Source organism: Cordyceps javanica, chromosome 3 (assembly GCF_051103115.1).
Source record: "Cordyceps javanica chromosome 3, complete sequence".
Lineage (NCBI taxonomy): Eukaryota > Fungi > Ascomycota > Sordariomycetes > Hypocreales > Cordycipitaceae > Cordyceps > Cordyceps javanica.
In genome coordinates this window covers 3948760-3967375 of record NC_139297.1, presented here as the reverse complement: position 1 = coordinate 3967375, position 18616 = coordinate 3948760, and the positions used below count along the sequence as shown (strand labels likewise).

Sequence of the window (18616 nt, the reverse complement as noted above, 5' to 3'; positions counted from 1 at the left end):
ATGGAGATGCTGCTCAGCGATGACTCGAAGAGAGAAGGCCGTTGAGCCATCGTCCATGGAGATGTTTGACAAAATGTCGGGAACCAACTCCAGCGCGCGACGGCTCGAGTGACTATGGCCGCTGTAGGGTAGCGGTGAGGTCTCATGGATCGGTCACGTAGATGGTGCCCGGGGACAGATTGTCACCTATTGCAATTGTCGGGGCATGAATAGCTGGCTTGGTCGATCTTCTGTAAACAACATAACCATAAAGGTCTGCACAACCCGTTGACAGGCCCTCGGGAAATCGTAAACAGCTTCGTCTCATCTTGAGACCCCACACGTGACAAATACCTGCGCAGACTGTGTTCTGTTGTCCGTTTGGATGACTCTACATCTGCAAGACGTAACGCCACGCAAAGGTGCTAGAGCTGCGGAACATCGCATTTACCATGGTGTAGGTATAGCTCCTGCAATAACAGAACAATGGCCACACCGCCCACTCCCAGCGTAACACTCCCCGCCAGTCTCGAAGCGGCGAGAATTAATGGGCTCCCGGCATCAGCATACTACATACCAGACTTCATCAGCCCAGAAGAAGAGCGGTTCATACTGGACAAGGCGCGTACTCCGGACAGGATCATGTCGTCCTCGGATGTAGCGACCGGTCACTCTAACACGGCGAATACTGCAGATTGCCGCGTCTCCGAAGCCTCGATGGAAGCAGCTCACTCATCGACGTCTGCAGACGTGGCCGTCTGACCTCGTGCGCGACAAGCTCCTCGAAGCCGTACTCCCACCATGGCTGGAATCACCCGTTGTACCACGCATCCAGTCGATCCCAGTGTCGCCTGGTGACACCTCGCATATATTCAGCGCCAGCCCGCACAACAGGGCGAACCACGTCCTCATTAATGAGTATCCTCCTGGTATCGGCATCATGCCTCACAAGGCAAGTTGCATGAACCCTTTGAATTTCCCGATTTCTGTCAACTGTATATGTCTCTGTTTTTTTTTAACGCAGAAGAATGTTGTTTCCGGCCTCATAGGATGGCGCAGCGTACTGGCCCGTGGTCTGCACAGTCAGTCTCGGCGCGAGTCTCTGTCTCAACCTGCATCGAAGCAAAGAGGATGGCGCCCTGGACCCTGAGCCCGCATGGCGCATCCTACAAGAGCCGCGCAGTTTGCTCATTACGACAGACAATCTCTACACCGACTACCTCCACGGAATCGCCGACATTGAAGAGGACGTCAACTTGTCGGCCGACACAGTCGCCAACTGGTCTTTACTACGCGACCCCTCCGTCTTTGAGGACGGCCGAAACGTGCGCCAGACTCGTACAAGCCTCACATACCGAGACGTTCTCAAAGTTTCCAAAGCCGCCAACAAGATTGGCATGTTCCTCAAGCGGTGAAAAGGGGCAGTGTCGTCATTTATAAGCTGTACTCTACAAAACCATCATCTCAAAATACAAATGGTATCATGGTGCTTCGTGATGCCACCGCTTCTGCGCCAAATTTCTGCACATACCATTGTCGCGTGCCAATCGCTGTCGCCCCCAAGTTCGCCATGACAAACACCAGCCCGCAGGCAACCGGTCCGCTCAACCAGCGGCCGGCCGGCGCGGCCACCCACGCGATGGTCAGGTAGATGAGGCACTCGCACGTGTAGTGCGGGCAGACAAGGAACCGGAAGAGCCCCGCGGTGGGGAGCGTGTACTTTTTCAAGCTGGCGAGGTGCGCATGACACTCATTTTGCTTCACCCAGGCCCAAAAGTAGACAGCCATGGCCGCGGGTACGCGCGAGGCGACTATGCGGGCGGGATCCTGCGTCTTCCATGACGCGAGGATGGCATCTGGACAAAGGTTCCGCCTGTTAGTAGTCACACGCAACTGCGATAGACTTGACAACTTAAAAAGAAGGCAAAATACAAGAGGTTAAAAGAAAAGAATAGATGCTCACCAGAACCCTCAACCCAGATGCTAATGCTCATGACCGCGTAAAAGGCCAAGCCCAACGCCCAATGCACAACCCACATAGACGACCCCGAGCCCGTTCTCATCAAGAACAGGCTCTCGTACAACCTCCGCGACCCCTGCAGCGCCATCATCACCCACGCCGCAAACACCCGTTCCAAGGCTCTCTTGACGACCGTCTCGGCCTCGGCCCCGTCGCCCCGCCGGTCTCCCTGCGGCGTGGCCGTCGCGCGCTGCTGCCACCCGGCCAGCGCGCGCAGGACGCCGCCGCGACCCAGAAACTGCCAGGCCCAAAACGCCGAGGCGGCCACCGACAGCAGGTAAAAGTGCCAGAACCACGCGTGGGGGACCTGACTGGCGCTCGTCGCCGCGCCGAGGAGCCTCCGCAGGCGGCCCGTCGGTTCCCGGCTCTTGCTGCTGCCGGCAGCGCGCGGGCCGTAGTCCATCACCAGGCCACGCAGCGACGACGGGAGCGCCTGCAGGACCACGAGGCCGCCGGCGGCGCCGAGGAAGAAGGCCTGGCACCACTGCGAGGGCGGCTGCGCCAGAGCCAGGTCGCGCAGGGCGGCGAGGTGTTGGACAGCGGCGTCTGCCATGGGGCTGGTGGCGGCGACGGCCAAAGTTTCTTTTCGCGGCGTAGACTGAAAGGGGGTAGCAGACTGTGGATAGGAAGGATGATACAATTTCGAATCGATAAAGCTTCACTTTGTAAGAGTGAAATTCAGGATATTGTGAGTCTGTTACGCGGCGGTTTCAAATATGTGCATGTCAGAAGGAGAGAGGAAGTGCAGGGGGAAGTCTGGGTTAATGAGCGCAGAGATAGACGCATACCCGCAACACCAGGCCGAGGACTCCACCAGCGCAGAACGGGTTTCTATAAGTCAGATCCGCATAGTAATGTAAATCTATGTTTGCAAATATGCGAACGGAGAGCTGAATCCGTCTAGTTCGTATAGAACTGTTTAGTAGCACTCAAAGTCAGAGATGTGGCACCGTTCATTGTCACCAAATGACAAACACGCTCGTCGTGATTTTAGCCGCATGTGGACCATACTCGCCTTCACCACACACATATGCAAACGCACACTGAACACATCCATCTAGAGCATCCTAACGCCATCAAAAAAAGACATCAAAAGGAAAGGAAAACGAAGCAAAATGTCAAACATACAATTCTCCCATGTCACGCCCATTTTTCGCATCTTTGACATACCCAAGGCCGAGGCGTTTTACGTCGACTATCTCGGCTTCCGAAAGGACTGGGATCACCGCTTCACGCTGGACGACGAGGGCACACAGGGGCCATTTTACGGACAGATCTCGCGAGAAGGCTTCGTCCTGCATCTCAGCGAGCACCACGGCGATGGCAGCCCCGGCGCAAACGTGAGAGTCAAGGTACGCGCGGGAGGACTTGCCGAGTACCATGCGGAGCTGCAGAGCAAACAGTACGCCTACTTGCGTCCTGCGATCGAGCAAGGTCATACGCCGGACTCTAAGGAGCTGCAAGTCATTGATCCGTTCGGCAACCGCATTACATTCTGTGAAGATTCACCGCTCCGGCCCGTCAAGGCGTGACAAACTTGGTCACGTTCATGGCAACTTGGGAGACAGAAGATATACATATCGAACAAAATTTTATATTATTAAATAGAGCTATTGCTGGATAGTAGTCTCAAGATGATCACAATCTGAGAACAATGTACGGGCGTCTAGAAGATGCACGTAGGTGGCCAACAATGTGGAATCGCAGGAATTTTAGTTCATATTGATCAACACCCCGTTTTGTAAATCAAGTAGAAAATCAAAAAGTCAGACTTCCTTGAGTGAGACTCAGCAACACATATTGATCAAAACCAGTTATTTGCAGCCCCAGCTCCTGCACTCAGAGATAGGATTGATATACTGGTTCTCGTAGATGCAGTCATCATACTGAACCTTGCAGCGATATATGGCGTTGTTGTAGTTGTTGTTACCAGAACCCCAACCGGCTCCAGCCCAAGCGTTGGCACTGGCCCAAGCACCGCTGCCGCCTGCATAAGCCGAGGCCGAGGCGCTAACACCACCACTGTAGCTGCCCCAACCCTTGCAAACTCCCGGGTTGGGGTTGCCCCATCCGGGCCAGCCGAAGGAGCTGGAGGAAGAGCTGGAGGAAGAAGAGCTGGAGGAAGAAGAGCTCGAAACCTCACGTTCCTCGATAGAGCGGGGAGGGTGGAAGTTGGGCTGGTTCTGGAAGTTGTAGCAAGAGTTCGCATAGACCTCGACACACTTGGTGTACTGATACTTGCACGCCTCGCAGCATACACCGCCAATTCTACCATGGGGATATGAGGGGCAATTTCTGCTGTTGGCAACAGTGTACATCTTAAAGGGGTTGGCGTTGAAATCATCCTTGCAGTCGTTGCAGGTGACGATAGGCAGGGGAACACCACCGACAGGGTTGCCGGGGCCAAAGTCACATTCCTTTGACGTCGGCTGCTTGCAGACGTTTGTAGGCTGGGGGGGACACTGGGTTGTAGAGGTGCTGGTCTTGGTGGTTGTCACAGGCTTGCTGCTGGTAGTAGGCTTGGTAGTAGTACCAGGAGGCTTGGTGGTGGGCTTGGTACTGGTACCAGGAGGGTTGGAAGTAGGAACACCAGTGCAGGTAGTGGTGACAGTCTTGGTGGTCGAGGTTCCGACGTGGCCAGGCTCAAGCGACTTCCAGCAGTCAAGCTTGTTGCACTTGGCGCTGTTATCGCAACGGATGCAGTAGTTCTTCAGGCTCTTGCACCATTGGGCATATGCGAAGCAGTTCAAGCTGTCAGGGTAGCCAGCCTCATTGAAGCAAGACCAGACGGTAACTTCACACTTCTTCCAGGCAGCAAAGCAGTCCTCCTTACAATCCCACTCAGGGGTGGGAGGGAGGCACCATTTACCAATTTGGTGCTCGCAGGTGGGAGGAGTGACAATTGTGGTAGTGCAAGAGCCAGGAGCAGTGCTAGTAGGCTTCGTAGAGGTTCCCGGTCTAGTAGTGGTTCCGGTAGTGGTTCCAGTAGTAGGGCCAGTGGAAGTACCAGGACGAGTAGACGTGCTAGTTGGCTGAGTAGAAGGTCCAGTAGAGGAACCAGGACGGGTAGAGGTAGAGCTAGTAGGCTCAGTCGAGGTTCCAGTAGGCTCAGTAGAAGTGCCAGTCGAGGTGCTTGTAGGCTCAGTAGAAGTGCCAGTGGGCTCGGTAGAAGTACCAGTCGAGGTGCTAGTGGGCTCAGTCGAAGTGCCAGTGGGCTCGGTGGAAGTGCCAGTCGAGGTGCCAGTCGAGGTGCTGGTGGGCTCAGTAGAAGTGCCAGTGGGCTCAGTAGAAGTGCCAGTAGGCTCAGTAGACGTGCCAGTGGGCTCAGTAGAAGTGCCAGTCGAGGTGCTGGTGGGCTCAGTCGAAGTGCCAGTAGGCTCAGTAGACGTGCCAGTGGGCTCGGTGGAAGTGCCAGTCGAGGTGCTTGTTGAGGTAGGCTCAGTAGAAGTGCCAGTGGGCTCAGTCGAGGTTCCAGTAGGCTCAGTCGAGGTGCCAGTAGGCTCGGTGGAGGTGCCAGTCGAGGTGCTGGTGGGCTCAGTCGAGGTGCCAGTAGGCTCGGTGGAGGTGCCAGTCGAGGTGCTGGTGGGCTCAGTCGAGGTGCCAGTAGGCTCGGTGGAAGTGCCAGTCGAGGTGCTTGTTGAGGTAGGCTCAGTAGAAGTGCCAGTCGAGGTGCCAGTAGGCTCGGTGGAGGTGCCAGTCGAGGTGCTGGTGGGCTCAGTCGAAGTGCCAGTAGGCTCGGTGGAAGTGCCAGTCGAGGTGCTTGAGGTAGTCTCAGTGGAAGAACCGGTGGAGGTGCTGGTAGGCTCAGTAGAGGTTCCCGTGGATGTAGGCTCAGTGGAAGTGCCGGTAGAAGTGGACTGAGTAGGCTGTGTGGTAGGGCCAGTCGATGTGCTGCTGCTCGTGGGAGGGTTGCCGTTGCCGCAAGGCTCGTTGGACTCGAGGTCCTTGGCAATGTAGACGCTTAGACGGTTACCACCGCCGCAGATTCGGGATGCATCGCCACCACAAGGGGCGTTGCAATCCTTCTCGGCAGCTTTGACAGTGCGAGAGAGAACGTTGCCACACCAGCACTCATGGGCGTATTCAGCACCAGCGATGGGGAAGCCCTGAGCTTTGCAGGCAGCAATGCAGGACTCTGGGGTGAACTTGGCAGGCTCGATGGTCTCTGGCCAGGGGAATGCACGGCCCTGGCCGTTGACGTTGTCGACATAGCAGCCGCTATAAGCGTAATCGGCGACGGTGACCTCGCTGGGGGTCTTGGTATAAGTGGGATCCTCCCAGATATTGAGGGTGCCCTTTCCACCGCAGACTTGGCCCTTGTTGCCGTTGCAAGGGTAGTTGCAAGAGCCATCGGCCGTCTTGTCGGCTGCGATCTCGTCACCGCAGTAGCAGACACCGTAGTAGGTGAGACCGGCATAACGGAAAGCATTGCCTTTACAGACAGCAGTACACTTCTCAACAGTCATATCCTTGCCATCGACTTTGGAGCGCATGATGAGAGCAGTGTCTCCATTGGTGTAGCAACCTTTGCTAGTGAAAGAGGTGTACTTGTCAGTACAGGCGGGAAGCTCATAGTTGGTGGCAGTGGCGAGCGTCGCCAGCGACAGGGCCGCGGCAGCAGCCACGACAGACCTGTAGAAGGTCATGGTGAAAGGGGGTTAAGAGGAAGAAAGTCAGAGGTAAGGAAAAGGTAAATAGGGTGGTGTAAAACGAGGGTTGCCCTTTGACGGGATATAACGGCTGATGGGGGGCGAAGTTCAAAGAACAAGGACCCTTGAGGAGCAGAAGACCAAGGTGAGGGACGAGAAGGGGCTGAGAGAATATATAGACCGCGATGGAGAGTTGAGAACAGACAGCCAGCAAAGCTAGCAACCATCAGCGTGGAAGCTGGGCCGAGATCAAGCTGTCAGCCAGCGTCGACGATGCTGGAGACCCGCACAACTAGCAAGACCCATGGCTGATCGGGATGTAAGTGGGATGTCGGGGCAGCCGGCTTTCATGGGCAAGCAAGAAGAGCCGATACCTAGGTTCTAGCCTCGACAGCTTGGACCACGGCGCAGGTGGTGCTGAAGATGAGCCCCGGACATGGGTGACGATAGAGGGCTGGCACTAGACAGTGGACCTCGATGAAAGTCAGGTCCGTCTTGAGACTGTGTGACAAGAAGAGGACTGGGGGCGGAAGAGGTGACATGACCAGGATTCACGGTGCGGGAATTGACCTATCCGCAAGCCTTGGTGTGGATGGGCACGACATGATCGAGGAAGACATGGTACCAAGTTTGGCATAAGGTATTGCACTTGGGTGAACCTGCCGACTCGTTGCTGGAGAGAACCTGCGAGAAGAGGGAGATGGTCTGTCAGCGGTCAACGTTTGGTGTTGCTGAACGAGATTTCCTGCATAATCACGTCGAGCCTGTGATATTAGATCAGCAGCATCCAGCAAAAGAAGCAGAGAGAAACCGAACCCAATGTTGGACGACAGATGGCATGGTGGGTAAGTGAGCCAGGTAGCCTGGATGCCCGGTAGTGCTTTGCAGAAAATAGCGAAGTGGGTAACCCGACTGGGCAAGGCGTGGAGGAGAAACAGGTAGTCAAAGACCCAGGGGAAAAAGAAGGATCAAATTCGGAGAGTGCTAAAGGGCACTTCGGGCAAGGCGGAAGCTTAGTCGTGAGGTTGGAGCAGGAAAGGCCAAGAGGCAGAAGAGAGCACCAGGATAGGTGCGGGATCGAGTGGACCTGCATTAGTGGGGCCGGCAGGTAACAGCCCCTGGGTGGTACAGACTGAGAGCTGGTGAGCTGGTGCCAGTTTGCTAAGTTAGCTTGGATAGAAGTTAGAACGGGCAAATGTAGGTGCAGATGCCACGGACTTGCAAGAGGAGCTGGTGATGGTCTGGACTCCGCAGATTGGGTCAAACCCCTGGCTAGCCCGCTTTACAAAGGCCCCCCCTTGTTTTTTCTTTCTCTTTTCTTTGCGCACCATGCCTGCTCAGTACCCAACGACGTTGGTGTATCTGATTTGGTTGTGCAACGAGAGTAAATATCACACCGTGCTCCGTCGGTAGGTGTGGCTTGACCTGGGTGCCAGCTTGGAAATTGCCCAATACTACCCTGACCACGGATGAATCTATTTTGGGGAGGTTCGAGGCTGCCGGGCTTTTTGGATCGATGCAAATTCATTCTGAAGCGGCGAATTTATTGTAGGTTTTTTTTTCCGTCATGACAGATTGATCCGATTTACATTGCCCGAGTAGTGTGGGGATCGTCTTTGCTTGAGCGCAATATAGCGCTTTGCAGTGCCCTTATAGGAACCTACCTCAGCCCCATATGGTAATGGTTGAGCCCTGTGGAGGGCCCAACTGGGCGGGACCACGAACCGAAATCCCACGGCGGTGGTAAAATGTATATTTGATTATCATATCACCAATAATACTAGGCCGGGCAGGAAACTACCGCCCTACCTCGGTGGGTGCCCTCCAAGAAATCAAGATGGCCAGGAAAACTTGCCGTAGCGTGGCGCTAATAGTACTGCTTCAATCCACTGCTGTCTACAGATTGAAGCGAGCAAAGCTGACAAGAAAAAGAAAAAGAAATGGACAAAACCAAAAACAAAGTGAGATGAATCAGGACTATACAAGTACAGCTCGATATCTAAGTAATAGATAGGTACGTTACCTTAACTCCGCTACAACTGAAGCCTCTACTATTAGTATAGCGGCCCACCCCCACCATCTTCCACAGCCACAGCCTCTCGCCACTTTATGCAGCTACCCATAGCCTAGTAAGCCTACCATCCTTCCCCCATAGTACCTGGGCATCTGGGCATGTAGATGCAATATGCTCAACAGCCAAGGTGCACTGTTCTTGTTCAATTATATCTTCTCCTGATATAGCTTTCTAAAAATAATGTCAAGTTACCGCTCAAATCCCAGACTGCCCACAGAGCTGCGGCTGAACCTGATGCGGGGTCCGCCACGGCTGCACTGCATGGACCGGCCTGACCTCGACGCTACTATTACACCCGCATAATACGAGCCTGCACCATGGATGGACAGACGCTATGCAGGCGCAGGCAGGGAACAAGGGCAAAAGGAAGCTACACTGTCCTCAATGTCCAAAAACAGAAAGCAACAATGGCCATCCTTCCATCTGCGGACTGTCGGCGCTGCAGGCTCGGCCAACCTGCCAACGCCGCAGAGCAAACAAGGAAGCGCGGCATACCAAATTCTTCAAGCCGTCTTTTCCTTCTCTCCTTGGGCACGCTTGTCGCTGACTACGATCAAGGGTACACGCACGACATTGTCCGCCAGTCACATCTGGTCCCGTCCATCCATCAAAGCCACCGTCCTGGTCGACCATCAGGTACAGACCCCGCCGGTTATCATGTCCATCCAGGAACGAACCAGAGACAGAATGGACAGTCGGGCGGGCCCACGCTACGCTGGCAACAAATTACTGAGTAACAATCGATCGTCCTCAAACCCAAACGCCGCCACTCAAAGCACCGTGTTGTGAATATCCTCTCTTCAGTGGAGCCCTCGTTGCTAGCCTTCTGCCCCTTCCTTCCATCTCGCCTTCTGGCTAGACTTGGATCAACGCCTTCATGCATGCGTATGCGGAGCAGACATTGCAGACGGCCTGCTAGACCCCCATGACCGCCTGAAACACCGAGCTGGCCGGTCTTCGCGGATGGCAAGTCGTGGCATGGTTGCATGGGTACATCGCGGCCCAAATGCCAGTGCGTTGTTTTCCAGAATGAATCCTCTTCGCGATACCAGTAGGGATTAGATCTTGCCGTGGCCATGGCCCTTGCTTTCATGCTGACTTTTCGAAATTTTCTTGACAAGCGACAACGGAACCCACTGAGCACTGGGCTGACCGTGTCCAACAAGACCAGCAAAGTTTTCGCCCCCCCCTCGGTTGCGCATTGTCAGCGGAACCTTGATTGTAACCGAGCTGGTACTTGGCCAAGGTTCCAAGCAACCTGTAAGTGTATTAACACAACAAAACTTGCTCATTCGTATTGGGGATCTGGGAGAGGGGCCCTACAACAACTCTCTGAACAACTCTCTGGTCGGCGGTCCCCTTACCAGAGGAGTCTTTCGCCAACCAATGGAGGATTTGTAAACAATCCTATTGTGCCCGGTGCTACTTAGTACAAAGGAAACAAAGGCCCACTCTCACATGGCTAAAAATGGCCAAGCCATTGTCTTAGTCTGGCGTTGGGGCCTAGATCCGTCAGTGCCGGGGCCACAACGCTAATCAGCTAGCTCTTGTGGGCAGCATTTATTAGTAGCATCTTTCAACACTTTTTTTTCCCGCCAAGATGGCTTTGGCTTCGGGAAGGCTGTACTTGGCAGGCCGTGGTTTCGGGTTGGTGGTCGACGCCGCTCACTTCAACCCCCCCGACCTTGGTGGGCAAACCTGTGCAAGCCGAGGCCGATCACTGCTCTCTTTGCTCAAGGATGGACAAGGCTGCGGACTTGAACTTAGTTCCAAGTAGGTTTCGTACTGACCTCACTGACACTGACCACCACCGGCATAAATTCCCACAACAACCAGCAAGCACCGCCATCTACGCGCTGACTTTAAAAGTGTCACTATCACAACCATCCAGACCAACGCCATGTCTTGGGCCAGATGCAGCCCGCGCCTGGATTGCCTTGGACCCTGACCCTCATGTATCCCCGTCGCTGAGCTGTGACCACTCTATGTGTCAACATTGAATTCGTCTCGAAATTAGCAAGAGTCGATAATAAAATCTCTCTGCTCACTAGTGCCCCGGTGGCCCGGTTCAGATTTCCCAAACAAGTTTGGCGTGACGTCGTTTCTCCTCTTGGCGCTCACGCTTGCCCGCCAACAACACCAGTCCAAGTCTGGAGCCATGCAAAGACCTCATCAATCTTCTCGCAACCCGGACAGGCCTCTTTCCCTGGCCGTGATGAGTGATGAGGGTCAGTCCCCGATGATCCCCCGAAAGCCCTCGCAACCCTGCCGGCCTCATGAGGCATTACTTTTCGGGTCGATCGCGTTGCGACTTGGACCCAGTGATCAGCAATATCCGAGAGCGAGAGCGAGCGAGCGATGCATAACCTCTCAATCAGAATCGACAATCGTCGATTCTTGCCAACGGAAAGGTTTCCGCCAGACTCTAAATTATCTCTGTTCTAAAAATCAAATTTCTCATGTCAAATCACTGGCAAGAGGTGGCTCCAAACCGTCTGGGGCTCCTCTAAGTAGCAGCTAATTTCGTTATGGGTGTCGCTCAACGGAATTCTTGGCACCAACGATAGGAAGTCCTGGCCATATACTGAGCCCGCGAGGACAAGTCGAGCAACTTCAACAAGACAGCCTCGACGGCTAGTCCAAACTCGTCCGAAATGCCAAAGTACCAAAAGAAAAAAAGCAAGTTGAGCCTGCTTGTGGACCACCTGCGGTAGCGCTGGTGACAGAATTGAGGTTACTGCAAGACTACCACTGCCTGCAGGCCAGCCTAGCGAGATACATTGCAGTTGTGGAAAGAAAGCTTATGCAAGCTGTAAAACTTGCTGAGAGCTGATGGATTTCTGGAGAGGACTGTCCACCTCGCGTCATGTTCAATCTATTTTCTCCAGGGTGGCCTGTTACACAAACGTTTAGGCGAGAGAAGCTGAGCTTATATATATTGACCAATATAATGAGACGACAAAACCAATTTACCACTCCTAGCATATAGAGGAATCCGTTTTGACCAAGCAGCCCCCCTTCCCCGCGGCGAGCCGAATATTTCAGCACGAATCCTACTGAGTATCTTCTCTCCCATGGTATTGGGGAATGTCTCAGCCATCTCGATGTAGGGAGAGACAAAACCCACAGCCACCACTCTGCATCGAACCCGCTGCTCCTAACGCTCTTCCTCGCTTCCGCTGGCCCACGCAGCCATGTTTAGCTGTACTCAGTCATCAGTGCAAGACAAACAATGCCTACTCCGTACTGACACATCGGTCAATTGCGTGTCTAGGGGTTTTTTTTTTTCCTTTTCTTATTGTCTACTTTTATGTAATTATGACCTTCATTTTGTCTAACGAGGTGGCTTCTCTTAGCCTTGCGGTCCCAACAGTCGGCAATCACGCCTTTGCTTTTTTTTGTCTTTCGAATTCATCCAATGTGTGCGCTGGCAACACCCTTTCCTTTATCAGTTTCTTTTTTTTTGTCTTGGTTTGAAATTGGTAGACGTTGTAGCGTGGCATACGAATACCGTCAACTGGCTGCATGCATTATCGGAGCCAGCAAAGAGATGAAAAGAAAACCATAAACTACTGAAGCTGATCCCGGCCCAGCACGACAGTTGCTTCAATGACCAAAGCCCGGCCGGCCCCCAAATCTACTTCCCGTTTGCTTTTTTCGTCTTCCGCGGCGGCCCCAGCTTGTCCCCCCCTGTGACGCATCCGACCACGCCACCGGGGGCCGGCCTCGTGGAGCGGCCAAGTAATACAGCCCTCCGTTCGTACTGACATGGACCCCCTTGCCAGTTCTGCGCCGCGGCCGCGCTAGGGACCTCGTTCTCTCGGGATGTCGATTACCCCCCCCCCCCCCCCCCCCCCCCCCCTTTCGCTTCAGCTGTCGCTTGTGGCGTGGGCTAACATCGACTTTTTTCAGCTCGCCATTTGTTGGCCTGTGGCGCGGAGCTGAGGAACAGGTGAGAAGAGAGAAGGGGGGCAGAGAGAAAAAGGTCCCTAAGCTGGACTGACAATCGCGCTTCATGACCTCATCTTTTCCTTGTTCTATTTTGCAGTTTGAAAGCCCCAGAGGCGTGTGTGAAGAAAAGGCCGTCGAGCCCCCCCCCTTCCCCTTGTAGATCCGGGCGGTTCAGTTCGGGCGGTTCAACTGAACCTTTCCTCTATCTTGTTCATTGCGGCTGAAGTCATGGGCTTGCTGCACGCGGTGGACAGGGAGGGTGTGGCCAAGAACCAGGACCCGGGTTCTCTGTCTTGGGGGATTTGTTGCGCTGCTTGTTTCAGTCTGCAACATGAGCGTGAAGCTTTGTACGCCCGGTCCAGCCGTGTGCAATCACTTCACCTGGCGCATACGGAAGCAACCTGTCTCAGCGGCTTGCCCATCATCTCTAGTGTGCGAGCATCAGTAGATGAGCCTGAGATGTAATGGATGGCCAAGGCCTGAGGCTAGCTGCACGTTTGACTGCCGCGTGTAAAGGAAGCATAGAATGTGAGGATAGACGCAATACGTTCATAGGGATACTATTAAAAGTCAACCATTTTATTCTTTTTTTCGGTTTTATATCTTCACTCTGGCTGTGCTCCTGTCTCGTCCTCGTAGAAGACAACGACAGTAATTACATGTCAATTCTAGAGTACATCCAGTCGCAACATCATGTTCCCCCAGGTGCCCAAACGCCGTTGTGCAAATGTTGAGGGTAGCTTTCTCCCGATTTCCACGTCTCTTCGTTGAAAGAAAAAAAGGTACTGATTCGAAACAAATGCTTTGCTATTTCCGTCATACTTTTTGTAAAAGTAAAAAAAAAAGAGAGAGAGAACCCTTACGCCTTGCCACGCCTCTGGGGAGGAACCCACTTGCCTTCGGAGCGCGGGGGCAGCTGCTCGGACGGCGCAGCATCTTGCTGTTCCGCCCGGCGAGGAGGAGGAGCATCACCGCGCGAGGAGCCGCCGCGGTCAATAGGGGCACCACGGGGAGGGAAGTTTCTGGGAGGGGGTGCGTTGTCCGAGGTCTCACCAGCAGCCTCCTTGGCCGCCTGGCGATCGCGCCAACTGGGCTTGTTACCTGCGAGGTTGAGACGGGGCGGGCCGCCAGCAGAGGGTCGGTCCTGTAACTCGGGTCGCTCCGTGGCACGACCTCCAGAGCCGGAGGCAGCGGCAGCATTCTTGGCGGCTTCTCTCTCACGCCAGCTGCCAGAGCCGATTGTGGGAGGTCTGCGGCTGTCGCTGTCCCCAGCCTGGGTGGGTTCTGCTCCGCGCAGAGGACGTTCTTTCTCGGCTTTGCGGCGAGCGAGAGCCTCTTCCTCGCGGCGTTGCTGAAGAGCCGCCTTCTCGAGCATCTCCTGGCGCTCCTTGTCGCGCTGCTCCTTGAGCTTGGCGAATTCGGCCTTGCGGGCCTCGTCACGCTCACGCTGCTCCTCCTTCTCGCGAGCGGCGCGCTCTTCGGCCTCGCGGAGCTCTCTCTCCTTCTCTTCACGCTCGCGCTTCTCGCGCAGCTTGCGATCGCGGAACTCCTTCTTGCGAATGGCAATCTGCTTCTCGAGCTCCTTCTCAGCATCACGGCGACGCTTCTCAAATTCGTCGCGGCGGCGCTCATGCAAGTTCTCCCTGAACGACTCATATGTAGAGACCAGTCTGGTCAAACGGTGCTTGAGCTCCACATTTGCCTTGTGCAGCTCTTCAGAATCCTTGAGCTTCTTGGCGGTGTTCTTATCGTATATAGCACGATCATGTTCGCACTGCTTCTCATAGTCCTCAGCCATCTTTTTGCCTTCTTCCTTGCGGTAGGCACGCTCTAGATGGTCAATACGCTTGCCCGTGACTCTGAGCTTCTCCTTCACATCGTGCTTCTCACGCTCAAGCTGGCTTAGCTTAATCTCACGAAGACGGTTTGTGTCCAGGTTATCGATATCATCCAGATCAATGTCGAGGCGCTTGCCGTCCATCTTGAGTTCCTTAATCTGCTGCTCGACCTCAGCCCTGCGGACCTTGTCGCGCTCTTCCTTAAGACGTCTAGCCTCACGTTCTCTCTGGTCGTTCTCCAGGCGCTTATCCTCCGCCTCCTGGAGAGCCTGCTCCTTGAGACGCTTCTGGCGAGCGTTCTCCTTATCCTTGCGAGCCTGAGCCTCAGAGGCTTCCTCCTTGCGCTTGTGGATAATGTCTTTGCGAGCAAGGATAGCGAGGTGCTCTTTTTCAGCTCCTGCCTTGGCGCGGCTGAGTGCGGCATTGCGGGCAGCCAGACGCTCCTTGTTGAATTCAGGATCAATGTAGTGGCAGGTTGTGAAGAGGGCTCTCGCAAGGCGAGTGAGCTGAGATCGGACGATCTCAGATGGGGTGCTCTGGAGACGTTGGATAGCGCCGCCGTCGACCTCGGCGGAACCAGCAGCGGAGCCACTGTGGCCAGCCTTGGAAGATGAGAAGATGTCGCTGTCAAAGCTAAGAACGCCGGTGGCGTGGTCCATGCGGATGGCGAGATCACCCTTCTTGTTGCCGTTCATGATGAACTTCTCAATGGTACCACGGGTGATCTGGAAAGGCTCGGGGAACTGAGCAAGAGTCTGAACGAACTCAAGATCAACGGTATCATAGACCTGGGAGAGCTGCTGGAACAGGCGGGTAAGAATGACTTGCTGCAGAGGCAAAATATAGCGCTCCATCTCTGCATCCGCGCCAATCTTGCTTAGAATAGGAGAGATCTTCTGGCAAATGGACAGAGGGTGGAAATCAACCTCAAGGATGTTGTAAAGCTCCTTGATCTCAGGGCGAACACGCTGGAGAAGGGACTTGGAGAGCGCATCGCGGAAGAGACGGGCACGAGTGGGAGCCTGGCTCATACCGAGAAGGTGAGTCAGACGCGAATTCTTGTTCTTGCGAGCCTCGTCAAAGTCAACCATGGCACCACGGGAGCGCGAGGTGCTGATGACGGGAATGGCGAGAGCAGACAGAAGAACGAAAGAGGCAGCCTTCTGAAGATCAGCCTCAGTGGCTGGCGGGTTGTCTGCCTTCTTGCCCTGGCCGGTTGCCACAAGAACGGCAGAATGGCGGAGGAGGTTGTAGTATCTAGACCATGCAGCGGCGTGGAACAGGTAGTTCTCGCCAACGAGGAAGATGCGGGTGAGCTTCTCGTAGTAGTTGGCCATCATGATATTCTTAGGAGGGCGCTTGCTAAGATTGAGCAGAGTATGAATGTCTTCGACACTGCGGAAGGCTTCCTGCCAGAGCTCGAGCTCAACGGCAACGTTCAGCTGCTGGAAGCGGGTCTCGAGATGGCGTTGCAGAGTATCTGCATCGTTGAGGTTGATGGCGTGCATCTGAGAAGAGTACTTGGCAGCAGTCTGGACATGGTTGCGGAGAAGCTCGCAGAGTCTTCGGAACTCGGTTTTGCGTGTGTACTTGAGACAGAAGTCGAAAGCCTGGGAGGCGGTGCTCTGGTAGAGGATCTCAAGTCGGGCATTGTTGCGAAGAATATCGAGAACGGTGCGGTAAGCCTCCCAGAGGAACTTGAGCCAAGGGGTAACGATGGCGCGGTCGGTACGGTCGCGGGACTGCTCGCCAGAGACGGTGGCGAGGAGAATGGACTCGGGCGTCTCGGTTGCTTCCAGATCCTCAACATTGGAATCGCCACCAGCGGTAGCCTCAAGGCTAGACTGGACTTCGTCGGCTTTCTGCTGGGCGGCAGTGACTTTGTCGACGGCGAGTTTGATGAACTTCTTAAGAACGAGCTAGCTGTGGGTTAGCATCACGGTCAAAGCCGAATCGCAGGGTTTATTGGAAGGCCAACCTCGATGGTCGCAATGTTTGTGTTTTGTGAAATGTTCTTGTACTGGTAAAGGGCGTCCTTGGCGAGCTTTCCCTTCTTCTGTTCGACGGAGAGTTCGACCAAGAGGAGCATCACGGGCTCGAGCGACGCGATGGGAACATTTCGGGAGCGTTTGCTGGTGATGTGCTCGTGAAGCAGGGTCAGAGCCGCCGGGGGTTGGCCGACCCCGATGAGCTCGTGAGCACGCTTCAGCACATTTTCGGGTTTTTGGTGTGGTGGAGGCGGCTGTTGAACAATGAAGCGCGAGTTAGCATCTCGACAGGGAGGGGTAGAAAGGAAGTCAGCGCGAGCGCAGGTGGCCGCGACGCAGCAGGACGCACCATGATGGGCAACTTCCTCTGTAAGGTTGCTTGGGCAATAGAGGGAAGTTGTTTTTTGAGTTGCCGTCGCGAGCCACGGGTTGTCTGTTAAACGGCTCTGGCGTGGCACTCTTTGCGTGTGAAGCCTAGTACTGGACGAATTTTTCAATTTCGTGTGTGGACGCTATCCGAGCACTGAGGGGCTATGGAACGCGGAGAGTCACGTGGCTTGGCCAGTTCGGTCACGGAGGCGATGACTCTGAGCTGACGCTGGCAACTGAATTCTAAGGCCGCACGCCGAGGGGGAACAAGTTTGCCTCATCATAAATAAGGCTGGCCATTTAGTGACTCACGCTGCGAGAATTGTCTGACACACTCCAAAAACAGAGTTGAGCGCGTATTTACAATGGCAGGCTTGAGCATTGTCTTTCAATTTTAGGGCATTGTGATTTGGCTCTGCGTAGTGCTAGAACGGAGAGCTGGTGCTGCCAACACGTTCCCCCTCTTTATCAAAATACTAAGGGGAGAGATGAATCGCAATATCATTCCCCCCTTTATCGTACGTCGTACTGGTAGATGTGCCGTATTGGTGTTGTCTTTTTATGTGACGATTGTGCGATTTTAAGGAGGGAGGACGTGTATCACGTGACACATTTTTCTGGCTTTTGCCTGGAGCTGTTGAACATTTGAACACAGTCTTGAACATTCACGTGCGACCTACATTGTTATTGCATAGTCATGGCTGACTCTTCACGGCAGAGGTCTCGCTCGAGATCGCCTCGCCGTGCACCAAAAGGCAGTGGAGGATTCAGATGGAAGGAAAAAAAATCCGGTGATGGCAGAGATGATCGTGAAGACAGGCGACGAGAAGACCGGCGAGACGACAGACGCAACGACCGCCAAGAGTATCGCAGCGGGCACGACAGAGGTTATCGAGACCGGGACCGAAATTGTGACAACCGTGATCGGGGTCGCGAACGCTCTCCTCGCCGCAACAGGTCACCTCGACGAGAAGACGACCGGCGCCGAAGCCCAGATGACAAAGCACCCAAAACGAAGCGAAACGACGACGGAAAGAAAGAAAAGAAGGCGAAAAAAGCCGCGTCACTTGCTGGAAAAGAACTGATTGTGGTTCACATCAATGACCGGCTCGGTACCAAGACCGCTGTGCCCTGTCTGCCTGACGACACAATCGGACAGCTGAAGCTCATGATTGCAGCACGCATCGGTCGGGAGCCCGGACAAATCATGCTGCGCCGCCAAGGGGAGCGACCATTCAAGGACCCCATCAGCTTGGCCGACTACGGAATCTCAAACGGCGTGCAACTGGATCTAGAGATTGACACTGGCGACTAAATGAAGAGGCGCTTGTACAATGCGATGCACATTTTATGCTCGACGCTGGTTACCGAGCCTCGATTCAGCTGCTTGCTTAGAACGGAGGCAATTGGGAGAGTCTTTTCAGCCAACAACGTATTGTCGCACTCCCGTGAAATACGTCGAGCAGGATGGAATGGACTGTGTCAATCACGCTTGGATCTGGCCAGGATAGCTATCCAGAGGTGCATCAAGCGGCACTGTGACTGCATCATTCTGACATGAAGGCAACGAGCAGCTTGTGGCCAGCCCCCAATCTAGTAAAAGGAAATGCAAAGCTAAGTATGGGTGGGCATATAACACAGGGTGCGTCGTTTTACTAGGATGTGCAAGAGTGGTGCATAAAAGCAGCGTGGAATGGTTCCCTGGCCTGTGTCCGTAAGCAAGCCTAAGTTAGATGGTGGTACTGGTA

At 54.4% G+C, this 18616-nt stretch overlaps 6 protein-coding genes across 6 annotated transcripts; 3 read left to right on the top strand and 3 right to left on the bottom strand.

Annotated features, from left to right (window-relative positions):
* Window positions 1-465: 465 nt before the first annotated feature.
* On the top strand, window positions 466-1394 carry V2A60_005380 (uncharacterized protein; the record flags this gene model as incomplete). Its single annotated transcript, XM_083256692.1, has 3 exons — window positions 466-636; window positions 674-974; window positions 1039-1394. The coding sequence occupies 3 exons, from the start codon at window positions 466-468 to the stop codon at window positions 1392-1394; spliced, it is 828 nt and encodes a 275-aa protein (XP_083112818.1).
* A 49-nt stretch (window positions 1395-1443) lies between these two features.
* On the bottom strand, window positions 1444-2552 carry V2A60_005379 (putative polyprenol reductase; the record flags this gene model as incomplete). Its single annotated transcript, XM_083256691.1, has 2 exons — window positions 1444-1835; window positions 1943-2552. The coding sequence occupies 2 exons, from the start codon at window positions 2550-2552 to the stop codon at window positions 1444-1446; spliced, it is 1002 nt and encodes a 333-aa protein (XP_083112817.1).
* A 562-nt stretch (window positions 2553-3114) lies between these two features.
* V2A60_005378 (uncharacterized protein) lies at window positions 3115-3531 on the top strand (the record flags this gene model as incomplete). The annotated part of the gene is made up of 1 exon (XM_083256690.1): window positions 3115-3531. The coding sequence occupies one exon, from the start codon at window positions 3115-3117 to the stop codon at window positions 3529-3531; it is 417 nt and encodes a 138-aa protein (XP_083112816.1).
* Window positions 3532-3813: 282 nt separating this feature from the next.
* On the bottom strand, window positions 3814-6645 carry V2A60_005377 (WSC domain-containing protein; the record flags this gene model as incomplete). The annotated part of the gene is made up of 1 exon (XM_083256689.1): window positions 3814-6645. The coding sequence occupies one exon, from the start codon at window positions 6643-6645 to the stop codon at window positions 3814-3816; it is 2832 nt and encodes a 943-aa protein (XP_083112815.1).
* Window positions 6646-13532: 6887 nt separating this feature from the next.
* V2A60_005376 (PCI domain-containing protein) lies at window positions 13533-16851 on the bottom strand (the record flags this gene model as incomplete). Its single annotated transcript, XM_083256688.1, has 3 exons — window positions 13533-16430; window positions 16490-16753; window positions 16849-16851. The coding sequence occupies 3 exons, from the start codon at window positions 16849-16851 to the stop codon at window positions 13533-13535; spliced, it is 3165 nt and encodes a 1054-aa protein (XP_083112814.1).
* Window positions 16852-17565: 714 nt separating this feature from the next.
* On the top strand, window positions 17566-18183 carry V2A60_005375 (ubiquitin-related domain-containing protein; the record flags this gene model as incomplete). Its single annotated transcript, XM_083256687.1, has 1 exon — window positions 17566-18183. The coding sequence occupies one exon, from the start codon at window positions 17566-17568 to the stop codon at window positions 18181-18183; it is 618 nt and encodes a 205-aa protein (XP_083112813.1).
* Between the last annotated feature and the right edge of the window lie 433 nt (window positions 18184-18616).